This window comes from Canis lupus, chromosome 18 (assembly GCF_011100685.1).
Source record: "Canis lupus familiaris isolate Mischka breed German Shepherd chromosome 18, alternate assembly UU_Cfam_GSD_1.0, whole genome shotgun sequence".
Taxonomy (NCBI): Eukaryota; Metazoa; Chordata; class Mammalia; order Carnivora; family Canidae; genus Canis; species Canis lupus.
Window position 1 is genome coordinate 17721398 of NC_049239.1, and position 20025 is coordinate 17741422.

General features: G+C 38.8%; 1 protein-coding gene across 1 annotated transcript in view; it reads right to left on the minus strand.

The window, feature by feature from the left end:
* GSAP (gamma-secretase activating protein) overlaps positions 1-20025 on the minus strand; it is an 83944-nt gene that overhangs the window by 35066 nt on the left and 28853 nt on the right. The window contains 8 exon segments of the mRNA XM_038562789.1: positions 558-775; positions 925-1017; positions 5163-5240; positions 6890-6967; positions 15679-15764; positions 16774-16817; positions 17765-17824; positions 18426-18530. Coding sequence (XP_038418717.1) covers positions 558-775; positions 925-1017; positions 5163-5240; positions 6890-6967; positions 15679-15764; positions 16774-16817; positions 17765-17824; positions 18426-18530 — 762 coding nt within the window.

The window sequence follows — 20025 nt, forward strand, 5'->3', positions numbered from 1 at the left end:
ACTTCACAGGATAGCTGTAAAATTAAATGACAAAACATGTAAAAGTGCTTCATAAATTAAATCATGCGATATAAATATATTTACAAATATATTTATTAATAAATGAAATAAAATTTATCAATAAAATATTTAATATTTACTTATTACAATGTAATATACATTGTGATGTATATTACAATAAATTAATATTTATAATAAATATATGCCAGTAAATTTTAGTTCTTCTGATACTATACACCAAATATAGACCAGGAAAAATGTAGGTATTTGAGAAGCTATTCAGTATTTACTGAACACTTTCTTGGAATGTTACTGATGTACCTAATGTTTAGCACAGTATGGAAAAGAAGAGTCAGAAGAACAGACATGCTCATAGTCTGAGGTCTGATTGGGGTCCATATAAAAGAATCACAAGAAGAGAATACATTCAAATCAGGACACAAACCATAAACTTCAATTAATTATTACCAAATAAAAGTGACTTCTATTCATTTCAACCACAGATATATACAGTTGGTGTCTATTTGCCAATTTTTAAACTGAAGCTACATCACCACCTTGGCTTCCAGGAACCGGGGGTCTCGGCCACAGGAGAGCACACAGTGCAACACGGCCATCTTCTCACAGTCTAGCTGAGTGTTCCATAGGAACTGTAATAAATAGGACTGGTTGAGGAGTGCCCTATAGAGCTTTCCAGAACACCAATCCAGTACCAGGGACCCTGAGAGTGACTGTAAAGGACTATGAGGTAGCATATCAACCACTTCATTGTTTCCTGGCAAAAAAACAAAAAACAAAAAACAAAACAAAAAAAAAAACAAAAAAGAGGTCAGCAAATAAAAGAAACCTCTCTCACCCAAACATAAACATGGCCAAGATAAACCCAAATGGACAACGTTCATGAGGGAAAAACTATAGCCATACCTGTCAGAAACAAACTGTGGCAGATCAGGTCTGGATGCTGAATGTTGAGCAGATGAAAGAAATGACCAGGTAAGTAAACAGCCACATAATAGTCTAGAAGAGAGAGCTATAAGTTATCTGCATGTAGCAAGAGCTGCACAGGCAAATGTAAAGCCCAGAATGTCACAGTATCCCTATTTTTCTTTGAACCATTTAAACACAAAAGTTTTAATCAACGTAATAATAAACCATCTGATGTCGGTACATTTCATCTTACTAGCCAGATCTCATTTATTTCTATCTGTGGCTAATTTTCTTCATACGTTTAGCCAGGGTTATCTTAACTGATATCTGTAATTTTGTTTCTAAGTGAAGTGTGGCTTCATACGAACCTACATGGCCTGAGAAAGCAAATTAGAAAAAAAAAATACCAAGCAATATGAATTATTCCTTTTTCTGGTAGGCTGGGAATAGCTTAGAAGGGGATTTCCGTCCTAGTTTCTGCCATTTGGGGGAAGCTCTAAAATTTTGTTTCCTATGTTTGCCCATTCATCAGCATCATCACTATCATCATCATCGTTTCACTTAGAGAACCCTTAAATCAATAATCATCAGAACAATCTCTGCAGTCATTCTAACACATTGTGAGGTACTAGTGTATTTCCTTGCATAGTGAGCTGCCGAGAATTCACACCTTCACGGTCCCCGTATCAGATAATTTTGTACCGAGAACACTTGTACACAGATTGAGACAAGGTGTAAAAATAGATTTCTGGAGAATGGTAAGGTGGAAGTAGCCCTTGCCAATAATGTTTCACACGCAATAGCAGTGAATTTCATATAGATGACACATTTAGATTATAAGTGAGCCAGCTGGACTCTTTTTTCTTAAGAAGCAAAGAAATATATGCTAATCATTTGCATTGAAGGCATTCGGAGGAAAGGAAAGAGGATGTAAAACTCGGATCCATTGGGGCAGCCCCGGTGGCTCAGCGGTTTAGCACCACCTTCAGCCCAGGTTGTGATCCTGGAGACCCGGGATCAAGTCTCACATCAGGCTCCCTGCATGGAGCCTGCTTCTCCCTCTGCCTGTGTCTCTGCCTCTCTCTCTCTCTCTCTCTCTCTCTCTCTCAATCTCAATCTCTGTCATGAATAAATAAATAAATATCTAAAAAAAAAAAAAGCCCTCAGATCCATTGACTTAAGTAAGTGTCCTCTTGATCACTGTGGATTAAGTGATGTTAAAATGAATAGCTCAAATGGCTGCGATAATGTTCTTCTTATGGCAACATTTAAGTAGAAAACCATAAATAATGATATAGTAAGGTACAGTCAAAACGGTTGGTATCAAATGACCTAAATTAACTTCTAGCCCTATCATTTAACCAGCTAATTAGGGTGATAACTATGTCCCTGGAAGAGGAGGCATTTGGAAATATAAGAGGGTGTTTCAAGTTGTCACGATCATTGGAGTGGAAGGAGGAGTCCTACTGCTTTTTTTGGTGGAGGTTGTTAAATCCCTCAACGCGCAGGACACTCTCACACAAAAAGTATCATCTCATAAAAAATGTCAACAGTACCTGTGGTAGGCCAAATGATGACCCTCAAAGATGTACATGTGCGAATCTCAGAGCTTGTGAATATGTTACCCGAAGTGATAAAAGACACCTTGGCAGATGGGATCAAGGATCTTGAGATTCGAAGAGTACCATTATCCAAGTGGACCCAAGTAACTCCAATTATGTTTATAGGAGGCAGACAGAGGGAGATTGGGCTACAGAGAAGATCATGTGGGGATGAAAGGGATGGGAGTGATGTGGTCACAAGCAAAGAAACGCTAGTCTCGAGATGCTGGAGGAGGCCAAGGATGAATTCCTCCCCAGAGTCTCCCCAGAAGGAACCATTTCTACCCATACTTTCACTTTAATCCCTCAAAACTCATTTCAGAACTCTGATATCCAGAACCAGAAGACAATGTTTATGTTGCTTTAAGCCCTAAATGTGTCATAATCTGTTATGGCAGCAGTAAGAAACTAACACAGGGCCCCTGACAAGAGACACTCAAAAGAGCCTGGGTACACATCTCAGTCTTTCTGAGCTTCAGTTTCATTATCTGTAAAATGAGGATAACATCACCAGCAGAATTGTAAGGATCAAGATAATTGAAATAACATGCTTAACATATAGTATTCATTTTTAAAACGGTAGCTTTTTATTTACAAACATATCTTATATAGAGGTATTTGGGTTCATGGAAAACTTCCCCCAACTCTATTCTTCAATATTTTTTTAAGATTTATTTATTTATTTATGATAGACAGAGAGAGAGAGAGAGAGAGAGGCAGAGACACAGGAGGAGGGAGAAGCAGGCTCCATGCCGGGAGCCCGATGTGGGACTTGATCCTGGACCCCAGGATCATGCTCTGAGCCGAAGGCAGCACTCAACTGCTGAGCCACCCAGGCGCCCCTATGCTTTTATATTTTAATTAATATAAGTCCCTTTTAATAGGGTGACAATTCAGGACAACTGCATATAATTCATAAGAAAAAAACTACATCACTCAAAAAGCAATACTGTTGTCATAAAAATTACCTCTGGAATAGTTTTAATCTTGGATATAATTTTGTGCCGAGAAGATGAAATGCTTTTAAGAAGGAAAGATAACTTATGTAAGAACCTATTTTTACAAAGCTCTAGTATTTCTGCTGGCTCCACAGTCCGAAGACCATAGATTAAATCATGCCTGCCCTTTTCTAGAGTCATTCTCAAGGGGAAAAAAAGGAAGGCTACCTTTGACCTCACGAAATGCTGGAGTTTTTTTAGTGGAAAGTTTCCCACATCACTCTTGAGATGGGATGTTGATGTAGCATTCTCTGATAAGAATCAAGTCTCAGACCCAGGAAACCTTATATTTATCTCTCTTACCACAGGAAGCAGTAGAATCAGGCCTCTCTAAGGCAATTTCCCACAGGTTCAAAGCTCATGTTAACATTTACCACATACTGGCCCACTCAGTGTTCATTATCTTACCTCATCTACAGTATTGTTCAAAAGAAAAATCTTTTTTATAAACTTTAGCATTTTCATTCTCATCTTGCCAACTCCCCTCCCATCACAGCTTCCTAAACCTTTGTCATAATAGTCGACAGACTGGGGAACAGGAAGAGGGGAATGTTATCAAAGAATCACGTGCTCTACACCTGAAGCTTTTCTTTTCTGAATACTGTGCCATGTCCTGTAGGTGGGCAAGTAATAGGCTTGTTATTCGGTCTTGTGCTAACTTCTTTGTGCCCCTCATCCCAACTGACATGGAAAAGCCACTTTCCGTAGGTTGGTACAATAAACCCCCTCTTGATTTTCTTCATTATAGTCTCCATAATATGTTCAAACCTAACACTCAAGTTCCCTTACCATATTTACTCAGGGAAAATCAACACATTCGAGCTGATCCGTGAATCATTTATAGGACTTGGAAGCTCTTAGCAATTAGCAACGGGGAATGGACAATGTCTCAAAGACCTTTGTCCTCTCTAGAATCAAGGGACAAGATGTATTATTTCTCATAGGCTTTTAGGGAAAGCCCCACTCACTGTCATCACTTTTTTTTAAAGATAGATAGATAGATAGACAGACAGACAGATAAATCTACCTGAGAGAGTGAGAGAGAGCGAGTGCGTACAAGTGGTGGGAAGAGGAAGAGGGAAAAGCAGACTCCCCACTGAGCAGGGAGCCTGGCACGGGGCTCGATTCCGGGACCCCAATATCATGACCTGAGCTAAAGGCAGACACTTAACCAACTGAGCCCCCCAGGTGCCCTGTTATCATTTTTTATACTAACAAATGGCTTTTTTAGTATTACTACTAAAAACATAGGAAAGCTCACAGCCTAGGTTCTCTATAAAGGGAGATGCATCCCTTTCCAAAAGGCTGACCTGAATGGGGGACACAAACATATCCATTAGGATTGGTCTATAGGTCTAGAAAAAGATATAGGTCAGGAAAAATATATTATAAAAATATTAACTAACTTAATACAGTTGACCCTTGAATAACAGAGAAATCAGGAGTGCTAAGGTTTCCAGAAAAAAACCTTCCCCTATCAGGCTTCATAAAGGCCAGTGGTTATCATCACAATCCAAGTCCTAAAGAGGCAGGAGAAAATGGGGCACACAGGCAGCAAATGAGATATAGAAGGCTGAGTATCACATGTACTAGAAAGGAGAGTCAGAGCAGAGAGATGCACCTCTCTCTCACTCACCAAGGTTGAGAAAAGTAAGGCCCTTAGTCACAAGTGAGTCAACACTCCCAAGAGCAGCAGTGAAGGTCTTGCTGTGCCCTGTGGAGAGAGAACAGGAAACCAAGGAAAGAATGGTAAGAAACAAATAGCCGGAATTCCACCCAAGGCTACTATTCTATGTGATACTCTTAATATTCAGGAGCTGTGAAATTGACAAACCAAGAGTCTGATTTCTGGATTTCACGGTTCTCCATCATTCTCTAAAAGCCAGCTCGGAAGGTAGATCACACTGCAATCAGGACCCAGTAATTGTTCTGGGCTTAGCATATAATATTAGATCCTATAAGGTGGGCTGTGTGGGGACAGAAGGATCTAAAGGAATCTACCTCAGGATCCAAGAGATGGAGGAGACCAGGTGGCTCAGTGGCCCTCACGGTTTACTGTACCTTCTTACCATCATTAAGATCCTCTGAGACTTCTCTCAATCACTTAGGGTAGTAGACTCTCTCTTCACTCTCCATTTTTCTAACTCTTCATCAGAATTAGTAACTCTTAATAAAACTTTCATGGAAGTTTTATTTATGGTTTTAACCATTATATTAATCATTAGAAAAATCTATGAAAACTTTCCACAAAAGAAAAATCCAACTTATGCTATTAAAGCATGTCTACTTCTGAAGTTGCTTTAACACCTTCATTATTAAGGTGTTAAACTTTTTTTACCTAGATTTTTAACTTCTGAAGATACTGTTAGATAGTCCTGCAAAATAAACTCTAATATGGCCTGGCATAGTTATTTTAGTTTTAAAAATTTCAAATTAAAAAAAAATTAATTCTATCCACAGTATGTACTACATGAACTAATTTTAAAGAACTAAACAAGTAAAATAAATATGCCTTAGCATGATTCAGACTAAAACTATTACAGGTACACTGGCCAACTATAGAACTGAAAAGGCTTGGATATTTACTCCTCCCCCCAGGCTGACTGCTGACAAATCAGTTTCCTGGGCTGCAGATATGTGAAACAAAATAAAGGTATCTTAGGTCTAAGACCTGTTGAGGTCAGAGATGATGGAAGCTTTTAACTAAAACTCTGTGTAACCCTATAAGTTAAATATATTGATGTTTTCCAACTAGTAATAATAAAAAAGCAAGCAAACACATTTTGGACAAATATTTCCATAAGTATTGGTCTAACTATAAGCCTAGAAAAAACATAGGTCAGGAAAAAATATATAAAAATATTAGCTAACTCAATATAGTTGACCCTTGAACAATAAAGAGATTTGGGATGCCAATCCCTGAACAGTCAAAAATCCATGTATAAGTTTTTAGGGAGTCAAAAGTTAACTACTAATAGCCTACTGCTGACCAGAAGCCTTTCTGATAACATAAACTGTCAATTAACACATATTTTATATGTTACTTATATTGTATACTGTATTATCATAGTAAAGAAAAATGTTATTAAGAAAAATCATACAGAAGAGAAAATACATTCACAGTACTATACTGTATTTTTGGGGAAAAAAAAAAACCCGTATATAAGTGAATCTGCACAGTTCAAGTTCATGTGGTTCAAGGGTTAACTGTATTCTTCATTAGTGAATTTCTCCAGGAAACATGTATTATAGAAGTATAGAATGTACTGATAAACTTATTACAAGGTAATAAGACTTCTAACTTGCTACTATGTGGAAGAGTGATTATGTAAAAATAAAAAATCAAGAATAAATGACATGTACCTTTATGAAAGTAAAACACTGAATACGTGATTTTTTCCCAAGAGTCAAACTTCGGACTGTAACATACACACAAACTTCCTAGAAGTAAGAAGGTGTTTATTAGAGGTGAAAAGAACCATAGACAAATAAAAAGTTTCCTAAGCCACTTAACCTTACTTCTATTCCTTTAGATGTTTCTACTTCAACTTACCTCATAGATTATTCCCAAATTCTAGAACTGGTTTATTAACAAGCTGCTAAGAAATTTTAATTCAACAGTTACTTGGCACACACATATGTATTGTGGTGAACTATGGAAGGAGAGGAAAATGAATAGAGATACACTCCTGCATATAAAATCATGGGGGGGGGATCCCTGGGGGGCTCAGAGGTTTGGCACCTGCCTTCGGCCCAGGGCGTAATCCTGGAGTCCCAGGATCAAGTCCCATGTCAGGCTCCCCACATGGAGCCTGCTTCTCCCTCTGCCTGTCTCTCTCTCTCTCTCTCTCTCATGAATAAATGAATAGAATCTTTAAAAATAAAAATTAAAAAAATAAAAATAAATTAAATCATGGGAATCTAGAGAAGTTTACAAAGGAGATTCTCCTAATATACATATATTGCCCTGCTCTCTCATTTAGGTTGTCTTCTGGCCATTACTAATCATTATAGACCTGGGTTTATCAAAATGCATCTCCTCTTTAAAGAGAGTCTCCAGCCTTATTTTTATCTGGAATTGGAAGGCAAACTGGGGTAGTAAGAGCAAGTGTGTGTTGGCCCATACCCACCCGTATTTGGGTCACGAGAGCCTTGGCTGAAGTGCAAAGGACAGTGCTCCTGGCACAGTAGTCTTTCCAGATGAGCCCTGACACCTTCCCTTACCCCATCACTCCAGAACACCCTCAGGCTTCACACTCTCTGGAATATGAGGAATATTCCAATGTGGAATATGTCCATCATCTCTAGCAGCTGTTGCCAGATATGTAGGCTAGATAAACTCAACAAAGACCTACCAAAGAGGGCATTATGCTGAAGCTGAGAATTTTAGTGCTAACATTTATGTGATTATGTGAAACAGGAGATTTCCAGGGTGGAAAGGAACTTGACTGGGTCTAGAGTGCTGGGTTCTACTTCCAGAGCTAAGTTTAACTAGCTGTGTAAATTCAATCATTACCTCAGTGAACAGCAATATTTCCTGTTATACTTTACTAGGTCCTTAATCAAAGAATCATGGTGGCAAAAAAAAAAAAAAAAAAAAAAGGCCAATCTTCTCTAAGAAGGCTATTAAGGACATTAATGAGCACTCTGTTATAATGGTTATCATTTGTGACCATTTTTAATGACATTTAAAACCAAACCATAGGGACGCCTGGGTGGCTCAGTGGTTGAGCATCTGCCTTCAGCTCAGGACGTGATCCCAGGGTCCTGGAATCGAGTCCCACATCGGGCTCCCCATGAGGAGCCTGCTTCTCCCTCTGCCTATGTCTCTGCCCCTCTCTCTGTATCTCTCATGAATGAATAAATAAAATCTTTAAAAAAACCCATAACATATTGTTAGAAGTATATTTTATTGCAATATCATTTTTTAAGTTTTCTTTTAGTTATTTAAGAGAGAGAGAGAGAGATAGCAAAGAGAGCATGAGCAGGGAGGAGAGGGAAAAGCAGGCTCTCCATGAGCAGGGAGCCTGACCCAGGGCTCCATCCCAGGACTCCAGGATCATCACCTGAGCCAAAGGCAGACGCTTAACCCACTGAACCACCCAGGCGCCCCTATTGCAATATCTTAAATGCAAAGTAACAAAAAAGAAACATTTTCTCAGGTAAAAAATAGTTAATTCTGTTAGATGTAAAATTACTGTTATGGTTACTGAGTACACAGTAATAACTTCTCTTTAAAATTACAGCAGACTCACTAAGAATCAAAGTAACACTATACTAAAGCACAAACAAAAAATAGTAATTATAACAGTTAAAAAAAGTTCCATGTACCACTCTACTTTCATAAAGTAAACATACTACCAGCAAAAAACTACTGGTTTAACTTGTCCTTTTATGTTCTATGATCACAAGGAGGAAGAAATTTTTAGCAAACATAGTTAAAAACTTTAGCCTGTTAATCACAAAATAAAAAAATGTTTAAAGGCACCATATTTTTCCTTTCAAATTAGCAAAAGTTTTAAAATGATAATCAATTCTGTCAAGGGAGCAGTAGGAAGAACATTCTCAAATAATAAAAAAGAGAACTAGTACAACCCCTCGGAAATACAGTTTTGTAGAGGATTAAATATATTCATACTATTGACCCAAATTCTTCTTGTAGGACTCTATCCTGAGGCATGAACATGAAATGTCAACAATATAAAGAAGATTATATCCTCTATTTTAGCCAAATCCTCCATACACGATCCTTTAGAGAATGGAGGTCATCATTTTTCTTGTTTTGAAGAAAATTACAGTGAGGTGTAGAATAGATGTACCTGATTACATACACCAAGAGCCATCTTCAGATCTCATAAGCAAATATTTCCAAGTTAGGTTGTGACTTAGTTCCCTTTCCTAAGCCCAAAGGGGGAAGAATAATATTAAAGACACAGACAGCAAGGTGACATGGGATGTGATGGGACTCTGCAAACCTGTCCCATTGATAGAATTTTCTTTGATAATTGAAATATTTTATATCTGTGCTGGCTAAATTGGTACTAGCCACATGTGACTATTGAAGCACTTAAAATGTAGCTATTATGACTGGGGAACTATTTTTTTTTTAACTTTAATTAACTTAAATAGCCACATGTGGCTACCACGTTGGACCATCCAACAATGGAGCACTGGTTCCCAACCTTGAGAGTACACTGAACTCACCTGAGAGTCACAGATTCTCAAGCTCCCCATTACATCAACTTAACCAGAATCTCTGAAGGTAAGACTCAGGCATCAGTATGTATGTATGTATGTATTTATTTATTTTAGGGAGAGAGTACGAGTACTGGGGGAGGGGCAGAGGGAGAGAGAGAATCCAAAACAGGCTCCATGCCCAGGGAGCAGACCCTATGCGGGGCTCTCTCTCACGGCCCTGAGATCGTGACCTGAGCCAAAAACAAGAGTTAGATGCTCAACTGACTGAGCCATCCAAGCACCACAGGCATCACTATTTTTAAAATGTGCCTGGGGTAGCACGCTTGGCTGGTTCAGTTGGTGGAGTGTGCGACTCTTGATCTCAGGGTCATGGGTTCAAGTCCCATGTTCGGTGTAGAGATGACTTAAATAAGTAAACAAACTCAAAAATATAAATGAAATAAAATGTCACTGGAGCAGATTAATTAAATTCTCCAAACCTCAGTTTTCTTGTCTCTAAATACAGAAAACACAGAACCTACCTCATACAGTTCTTAGATAAGAATTAAATGAGATAATATGTATAAAGCTCTTCTGAAGAAGTGTTATCTAGCTATAAAGGTTAGCTGTGATTATTAGTATTCCAGAATGATTTTGCTGCTATTTGCAAGTTAGGGGAAGTCGCAGTTTGAAAAAACAAAGCATGCTCTTAATGGCGTATCCAGAAAGAGATGTTTAATAAATATTCATCAATGATGAAGATAAAATCTCAAAGTTGGCGAGCCTTTGGGAAACTATTTGGACAATGAAAGCTATTATGGACAAAGTTTTCCAAGGGAAATTATCTCATTGTAAAAGGCTCTATAAAATGCTAAAACACAAGGCTAATTCTGGGAACTTGTGAAGGGCAACTCTTGCAGTTATACGAACGGGAAAGAGAATGTACACTTTTCACCCCTCACTACGTCCCAGTAGGTTGTGCACAAGAAAGAATGATGGCCACTGACTCAAGCATAGCTGCATGGTTGGACTATTAGATGGGACAGGAATAAGAATATTTTCTTTCCTTCACTGCTTTAGGAAGTCTCTGATTTACCCTCCTGCTAGAACTAGTTTGACAAATCTACATAAACTCAATCTTAATACAGAAGTGGCCTGGGGCACCTGGGTGGCTCAGCTGGTCAAGCATCTGCTTTCAGCTTAGCATGATCCTGGGGCCTGGGATTGAGCTCCGCATCCAGCTCCCTGTTCAGTGGGGAGCCCGCTTCTCCCTCTCCGTCTGCCCACCTCGCTTGTGCTCACTCCCTCACTCTCTCTCTCAAATAAACAAATAAAATCTTAAAAAAAAAAAGAAATAGAAAAAAAATAAAATCTTAAAAAAAAAGGAAGTGGCCTGACAACAGCAACAGCTCTTCTGCCCCCTCGTCACCTCTCATGAGCACCCCCATCATCCAGATTTCACCCTCTAATTCATTGGAAGGTAGTGGATTTCATTTCTTAGGGCAGGAAAATTCAGGTCAAAGATGCTTTCAAGAATGTAACAAGTAGGGGATCCCTGGGTGGCGCAGCGGTTTGGCGCCTGCCTTTGGCCCAGGGCGCGATCCTGGAGACCCGGGATCGAATCCCACGTCGGGCTCCCGGTGCATGGAGCCTGCTTCTCCCTCTGCCTGTGTCTCTGCCTCTCTCTCTCTCTGTGTGACTATCATAAATAAATAAAAATTAAAAAAAAAAAAAAAAGAATGTAACAAGTAGTGGTGAAAGGACAAAGTAGCTCCCAATGACCAATATAGGATAAAGGAATATCAAATATTCTTTTTTTGTTTTTATGATAGTCACACAGAGAGAGAGAGAGAGAGAGGCAGAGACATAGGCAGAGGGAGAAGCAGGCTCCATGCACCGGGAGCCCGACATGGGATTCGATCCCGGGTCTCCAGGATCGCGCCCTGGGCCAAAGGCAGGCGCCAGACCGCTGCGCCACCCAGGGATCCTGGAATATCAAATATTCTTACAGCATCATCACGGATGCAAAATTGAGTTTGTTGAAGACCCTGATCTGTCAGCATTCATTTCATGAACGACGTTCTCTGGTCTCCACGCCCTCGGGAAATGAAGCTCCGTAGTATAGAGAGAGCCATATAGGGATGACTATTTGTTCCCTTCTTCATTCCTACTTCATTGAAGTAGGGTTTTTTATTTTTTAAGATTTTATTTATTTATTTGACACAGAGACAGAGAGCTCCAGTAGGCAGAGTGGCAGGCAGAGAGAGAGGGAGAAGCAGGCTCCCGCTGAGCAGAGAGCCCAATGCAGGGCTTGATGCAGGGGGCGTGATCCCAGGACCCTGTGATCATGACCTGAGCTAAAGGCAGATGCTTAACCTGACTGGGCCACCCAGGCGCCCCTGAAGTAGGTTTTTGTTTGTTTAATCACAAAGGTGAAAAATCATTTGTAAAAAGCAGTTTGGGGAAATACATGTGCTGACAGTTTATTAGTTAAAAATCAAAAGGTTGCTTCTCTGGTTTGTTGCATCTTAACTTGGGAAGCATCTCATTTGAAACAGGCTTATTTCTATTGCAAAGCTGCCTGTGGAGAGCAAGGCTCATTTTCTACTTTCCTATATGTTGCCGAGAAAGGAAAGAACACTCTTCTACTTCTCATGCAGATAAACCTAACATTTCATGTCACAGATCGCCCATTTATAAGTTACAGCTGCTACTGTTCAGGAGACATTCCTAGGGGCATTAGAATGAAAAGGAATACTAGCTTCAAAGAATGAGAGCTTCAAATGATTGTTTATAGTCAACTGATTTAAAGACAAAGTACTAGGGAAGAGCCTACCCCGTGCCCTCCGTGGGAGCTGGATCCCATTACTGCCCACCTTCCAAGCAGACTAACTCTATCAGTTAGTTGTTCCCCTCTGCTGTGTTCTCTTGCCACTAAACAGCTTGTGAGCATTCAAGCATACGGGAGTCTCTATCACCTTCAAAAATAATATTCCCTACATCTTACTAGCCCTTCCAGCTGCTGTCTCTCTCATGTCTACACCTGCTGTGATATTTTTCAACTCCCACATGCCTTTTCACCCAACACAACCAAAATTTCACCTCAGTCACCCAACACAACCCACTTACAGTGACCTCCGTGCCACCAGACCCAGTGGACTCCACCCCCCACTACCTATTAACGGCTAGTTACTTCGTCCTTTGTGAGACCGCCTCTGCCTTTGGCTGCTGTAGTAAAACACTTGGTTTTCCCCTCCCTCCCTCTCTCCTTCCACCTAACCTTTATGTATTTTGCTTCTTAGATCCTATTCCTAAATTTCCTCCCTTTTGACCCTATAAACTCCTCCCATGGCTTCAAATGCCAAACTACAGTCTTAAAAACTTCCACATTTATTCATGTCCAGTCCCAACCTTTCTTCTAAGTTCCAGATCTCTTAGTTAACATGTCCAAAAAACCCCTCACAATCTCCATTCCAAAGACCCACCCAAGCCACTATACCTTAGTACATGGCACCACTATTCACCCAGTTGCTTATGCCAGAAGCCTGAGAACCGTTCCTTTCCACCTAAACGACAGCAAGTCTTCTCAGTTCTATCTCCAAATGCATCTCAAACCCATCTAGTTACCACCTCTGCCACCTGTCCCAGTTCAGGCCATCCTCCACCCAAATGTATGACAACTTCATCCTATCCGCTCACCTCCCCACTTTTTCTCTTGCCTCTTCCAATCCATTCTTCACACAGCAGCCAGTAATCTTCTAAAAATACACATCTAATCACATCACTGCCTGCTTAAAACACTTCAGTGAAGGGGCATCAAGGAGTGCCACGTGAAAAGTTGTTGCGGAAAGGGCAGTCATGTGATGCCAAAGCAATAATTCACAGATCACTCACGCAGAGATTAAAATGTACCTTTTCAAGAGAGATTGACGGTGGTTACCATGTAACTAAATGACCAAACTTAGCATCATAAATAGTTAAGACATCCTGACATCCTGACATTACGTGCCTCCGGATCTGGTGCAAATAAATTTCACAATATCACCCATGACATATTCTGATGAAAAAATTTTAACCTATGTGTAATGGTGCCTTTCAGCCTAACTACCAATATACAGAGAATGTGGAGGAGAGAGGAAGAAGTTAAATACTTTCACAGGGAAACAATCAGACAAATCCAGAATGCAGGACATTCCACAAGGTAATTGGCTTGGACTCTTCAAAATATCATTGCTGTGAAAGAAAAACAAAGTGGGTAGGGAGTAGGGGTAGGGAAGTGATCTACATTAAAACAGATGACAAAGACATAATAACCAGATACAATACATGAGTTTTGATGGGATCCTGACTTGAGAAGTTATACACATGCATACATTTATCATTTATATACAAATACACGTAGAGACATATATAGCACATATGCATACATATATACACATATAGAAATCTATACATATAGAGGAATTTTTTGAAATAATTATGGAAATTTGAATATGAAATAATTACTGATTAGTGTGATTAATAATGGAACTGAGGTTATGTAAAAGAGTGCCCTTGACCTAAGGAGATACATGCTAAATTATTTAGCCGTAAAGTGTCAAGATGTCTGCAACTTACTTTTGAATGATGTAGTCAAAAGGAAGAATATGGACCTATGTGTGGAGAATATGATCAAGCAGATAGTGTAAATTATATGGTTAAGTAAAAGGTACATGAATGTTCATTCTGTTCTTGAACTTTTCTGTAATGCTTGAGCATTCTCAAAATTTTAAAACAACAACAACAACAAAAGAAAGCCCTTTTAATGACTTTAGGATTCTGATGATGAAATATAAACTCTTTCATGATCTGCAAGGCCCTATGTAACCTGACTCACGCCTACTTTTCAGCTCTCCCCCAATCCTGGTCTTCTCCTGCTTGCTCACTCTAGTTCAATCACACTGTTCTTAGTTCATATACACCCTCCAAGTCTCAAGTGAAACATCACTTCCTTCCCTAAACTCCCCAAAACTGGTTTATGGAGGAACTTTGGCCTGAGAGAGAATGGAAACAATATGTTGGATTATGAAGTGAGGTGGGAAAGGGGACAATTTTTAGGACTAAGACTGAATGGGATACAATAAGAACAACAGGGACACACTGGCTGAACTAGAACATATTTGAAGATACTATCATTTTCCATTAAACCTTCATTACATATATGCTCATGACTTCCCAACTCCTACAATTTCTCAAGATTCTATTGAAACATATGTGTGCATTTATTTAATGTCTAAACTCCAAACAGTAACCTTTGTACTAATAAAAATTAGGTCAGTTTTGCTCATCATTGTTATCTCCAATACTTAGCACACAGTAAATCTCCATAAACATTGGCTTAGTGAATACCACAGAATTTGGCTTTAAAGGGATACAGCTTTATTCCAAGTGCTACTTAACTCCGTGGTAAGTGTCCACTCAAGCTAGTGTATTTAAAAAGGCTATTAGATGTAGTAATTAGAATTGACTGTTTAGATGATTACAGTATACTAATAACTTTATGTCAAGCTTTGACTGTCAGCTCATAAGTTATAGAATGGTTCTTAGCGCAGCTAGGTACATAGGTTTAGAACTCAAATACATCAGTAAGCCTGACACAAAAAGCATCCCCATAATTGTACACCATTTGTTAAAAGATGGAGCAGGTGAGAAAATGTAGATCAATTACATATGAATCTATCCCCTCTTATCAAAAAACACAAATAACTATTAGAACAATAACCCTGCTGACTGTGGCTTCTCTCATACAGACAGCGTATATATAAAATTGCAGTGGAGAAGATAATTTGGTATATAAACAGTCATCTGATCATTTATGTAAGATTGTGGCTCTATTACATTTTAAGATATATATAAGATATAGCTAAACAATGACTAAATTTTTCATAGAACTCAAGTACAATTGAATAAATTGATAAATACAATCCTGGTTTTACCTGTATGGTTGGTAAAAACGCACAGGGTCAGGTGTTTGGATAGGTTCCCTTGGTCTTGAAGATCATCACATCCAAAGTTTACAAGTCTAAGAACATAAAGGACAAGACACTGAATGCATTTAAAAATTAGTTCCCTCTTTCACTTAATGCAGTGAGCAATGCATAATTGACCATGTTGTACACTTGAAACTAATTTAACATTGTATGTCAACCACAGTTTAATAAGAATTTTTTTAAATGAAAAATAAAGTTCCCTCATAAAGGACAGTAACCACTATAACATACCCAACAGAAGTAGAGACTGGTCCCTGAGAAATTTAAGTAGATAATGTGTTTGTTTGTCTGTTTAAAAGTTCTATAAAACGATAATAAAAAAAATACATCAATGGCATGGCTGTGGCAATAGAGAAAAAATATATAACAACAAGTTGAAGGTAATAAAATTTTTTCTGTATATATGATTTCAAAATATGCACAACTGAGTGTTTATATACGATGAAATAAAGCTACTGAAATGTAGAATAATTTTGGATTATTATTACTCTAATTCAAGAAGACTTTCGTTCTTCTGTGCACTAGTGGGCTTGTGTCTATTATTTTTCAAAAATGTTCATTTTTTTTACTATACATAAAACAGTCTGGGAGAAGAAAAGCTTACTTTTGTAAAGGTGTAAAAAGGAAAACAAACAATAAGGCAACAGACACAGCTGAGCTACAAGTGGATTGACTGCAACATCCTCTTTGTGGCAACAAGAGAAGGATTTTGATGTTTGATTCTAAATGTAGTCCTAATTCATCAACTCCTTTTGTTGAAGCAAAGGGAGAAGAACATTTCCACAGATCAAAATAAATGGAAACATCCTACAGAAATAAATGACTACGAAAATCAATATGATTGACTTTACATGAAAAATCCTGTGTTTGTGCTTGATAAAGTTGTTTACATTCCCTATTGAGGACAGGAATATAAAAGGTCACAAACACACACGGAATATCAAATTGTCCTTATATCTGCATGCCATAGATTAGGTATAAATATAATCATTCTGCCCATAAGTATGTATACAAATTAACAATAATCTATGAGTAACTTACTCAAATCCCGAGGCACTTAATGTTATATCCAAGGGTGCTTCAAACTGTCAAAAAATCATGAGAACACAAACCAAAAAAAAAAATAACATTAATTTAGTGACGATAGTTCTGAAACTCAGAGCAAGCCTGACCACGCTGTGCTTGCCTATTGATGAAAAAGAATCCTTTTAACCATCATTATTTTTAGACATTATCCCCTAAATCCACAGCACAGGAAGTCCATTGAGAATATTCTAGAGTTTACATATTATCATAAGCTTGGTGTAGATTTATTTCTTAAAGAGCTAATACTTGACAAACTGCCTCAGATGTGAATATCATAAATGGTTGTATAACAAGCCAATCAGTAGGGGTACACTTTTACAAGACACAAATGACCATGTACAGAGAGAAGGACTGGGTGTCTTTAGAATAAGTTATTAAAAAAAAAAAAAGGGCGGGAGGAGTAAATGAAATTCTTGTAATAGTATGATATCAATGTATATTAGACATCAATATTAATCCTAGTGAAGAATAATATTTTCTTCACCATAGGTAAAGACATTTATGATTCCTCACAAGACTAGCATCCCAAATGGCTTTGCCAAGAGTGATGCTAGATATTTACTAATTAAACTATACACTCTCATTGATGTTTTACCCTACACTCAAATCCACCATCCTCGCAAGTCTTTTGGGGTCAAATGACTTGTAACCACTTAAAGCTATCTACCATAGGCCATACCTATTACTTCTACAGGTCCTCACTCATGCATGGTTTTTTCTAATGAGAGGCATTCAGTTAGCAGAAATTTCCTCTGTGCTCTTCTACCTACATGTTAATTGTGTGTGTTATAGAGTTAAAGCCTTGAGACGATAAGAACTATGTTACTTGCTCATACAAGTGACTAATGTAACAAGAATGCTAAAATGCTGTTTCTGATAACAGCTCTCTTTAAAAGGAGGCCATGTGTTATAAAATTTCCTACAGCCCAACATTCTCTGGACTTACCATTAAGTTAAACTTCTCGTTAGCAGAAAACTGGATGCATTTTAAGATACTCCTTGATTTCTAAAAGAGAAAACAGAGTAAGTGAAAATTACAAAAAAGAAAAAAAATTACAAAGGGGCACTTGGCTGTCTCAGGTGATAGAACATGCAACTCTTGATCTTGTCAGTTTGAACCTCACATTGGGTTTAGAGATTACTTAAAGAAATAAAATCTTTAAAAGAAAGATCAACTGGGTAGCCTGGGTGGCTCAGTTGGTTGAGCATCCGAATCTTGGTTTTGGCTCAGGTCATGCTCTCCAGGTCATGGGATCAAGCCCCACGTTGGGCTCTGTGCTCAGTGCAGAGTCTGCTGGAGATTATCCCTCTCCCTGTCCCTCTGCCCCTTCCCTGCCCATGTGCATGCACGTACATGCTCTCTAAATAAATAAATAACATCTTTTAAAAACAATAAAAATAAAAGAACAAAAACATTAGTATAAAAAAAGAAATAAAATAAAAAAAGAAAAGGAAGCAACTAAGAGGCAAACAGTAATGAAAACCTTTCATATTTTTAATAAACCTTCATTGACTGTCCCCATCAATGAAAATGCAGTATTTAATAAATTGTAATAATGGTAATGTCAAAATTAAACTGTAAAGGAGGCCAGTGGACTAGTTTTTACCTTCAGGACAATGTAGTATAATCTCTGCTCTGACATATCCCATTGAGCCCAAACAAAATCCTCAGCTACTCTCTCTCTTGGGAGATGGCCAGAGTCTCTAAGTACCTAGAGAGGCAAAGAGATGTTAGTGATAAGCCACTATTTCAAAGGAGAATATATCTGGATTCATTATTTTACATATTATATCTTTATAATACATACAAATATTTCTACAGTTTATTTTTGGCAGTCCCCTGCCCCCAACACATGCACATGGAAAGTCTTCCCAGAAAAGATTTAAGGCATTATTTAATCACTTGCTCTTCCCAAAGACTCTATGATGAACTATATTATTCTTGTCCCTGTTAGCCAGGCAGGCTAGAGCTGTTGAAGGCAAGGCCACACCAACTACAAATCAACACCAAGGCCAAAGAGAAGATTCATTCTTCCCATTCTGTACATAACCCACTCAGGTATCTGCAGACAGAAAGGCTTTACCACCAAAGACAGCAGCTGTAATGATGAGGAAAAACTAGGCCTGAGGCTGGGGCTGGGGAGCACTGGGCAATGAGCCCAGATCTGCCATAGCTATTCGTGTGTCTTTGGTCATGCTTCTTACCCCTATGTCTTCCACAATGAGTATGGTGATACTGTCCATCCTTCAAGACTCAACTTAGGCACTGTCTCCTGCACAAAGCCTCCCTCACCTCCTTCCAAGGCAAAGCTCCCCACCTCTGTATTCCTATGGTACTTTGGCATACTTCTATTACAGTTACATTTAACTAAAGCCATAGGTCTACCCCAATGAGTATGCCTTCTCCTACAATACCTTTATATTCTCAACTTAAATTCTCAACAAGAGTCTAAACTTTGGGCAACACATGTTTCCATTTTTCTGAAGTTTGTTAAATTAGAATAGATTTGGGGACTCTCAGATAAAGGTATATACATGATCATCAGAATGTGGCAACCCAGATTCACATCTCAGTTTTGTCCGTCTCTAGAGTTCTGTCACCCCTGTGAGCCTTGCTTGTTGTACTCTCAGTAAACAGGAGGATAATTATAATTCTGCCTACCTACCCTACCACAGATGTCATGAATGCATGGGATGGAAGGGAATGGACAGGGCCAGTAGTCAGAAAAGTCAGGCCAGAAAGGAAGGCCTTAAGAAGCTATCATCTAAGCCCTTAAGAATAAGGCCAGTGGGGGCACCTGGGGGGCTCAGTCGATTAGGCACCTGACTCTTGGTTTCAGCTCAGGTCATGATCTCAGGGTCCTGGGATCAACTCCCACACCTGCTCTGCACTCAGTGGGGAGTCTGCTTGAGGATTTCTCTCCCTCTCCTTCTGTTCCTCCCCTGCATGTGTGCGCACTCTCTCTCAAGTAAATAAATAAGTCTTAAAAAAAAAAAGAAGAAGAAAGGCGATGATGCTTCAGAGAAGGGCAAACTAGGATGAAGGCGTGTGAGGTTACACTGTGTTGGCTGCTGGCAGATGCTCCCTGCCCTCCCTCTGCAGGGTATCCCAGGGCTTCCAGGCCCCTCTTCTAACCACTATCTACCCATTCGTGGTCTTGTTTAGTTCACTGACCTTGAATTGTTTAGGAGACTCTCTCCTCTAAA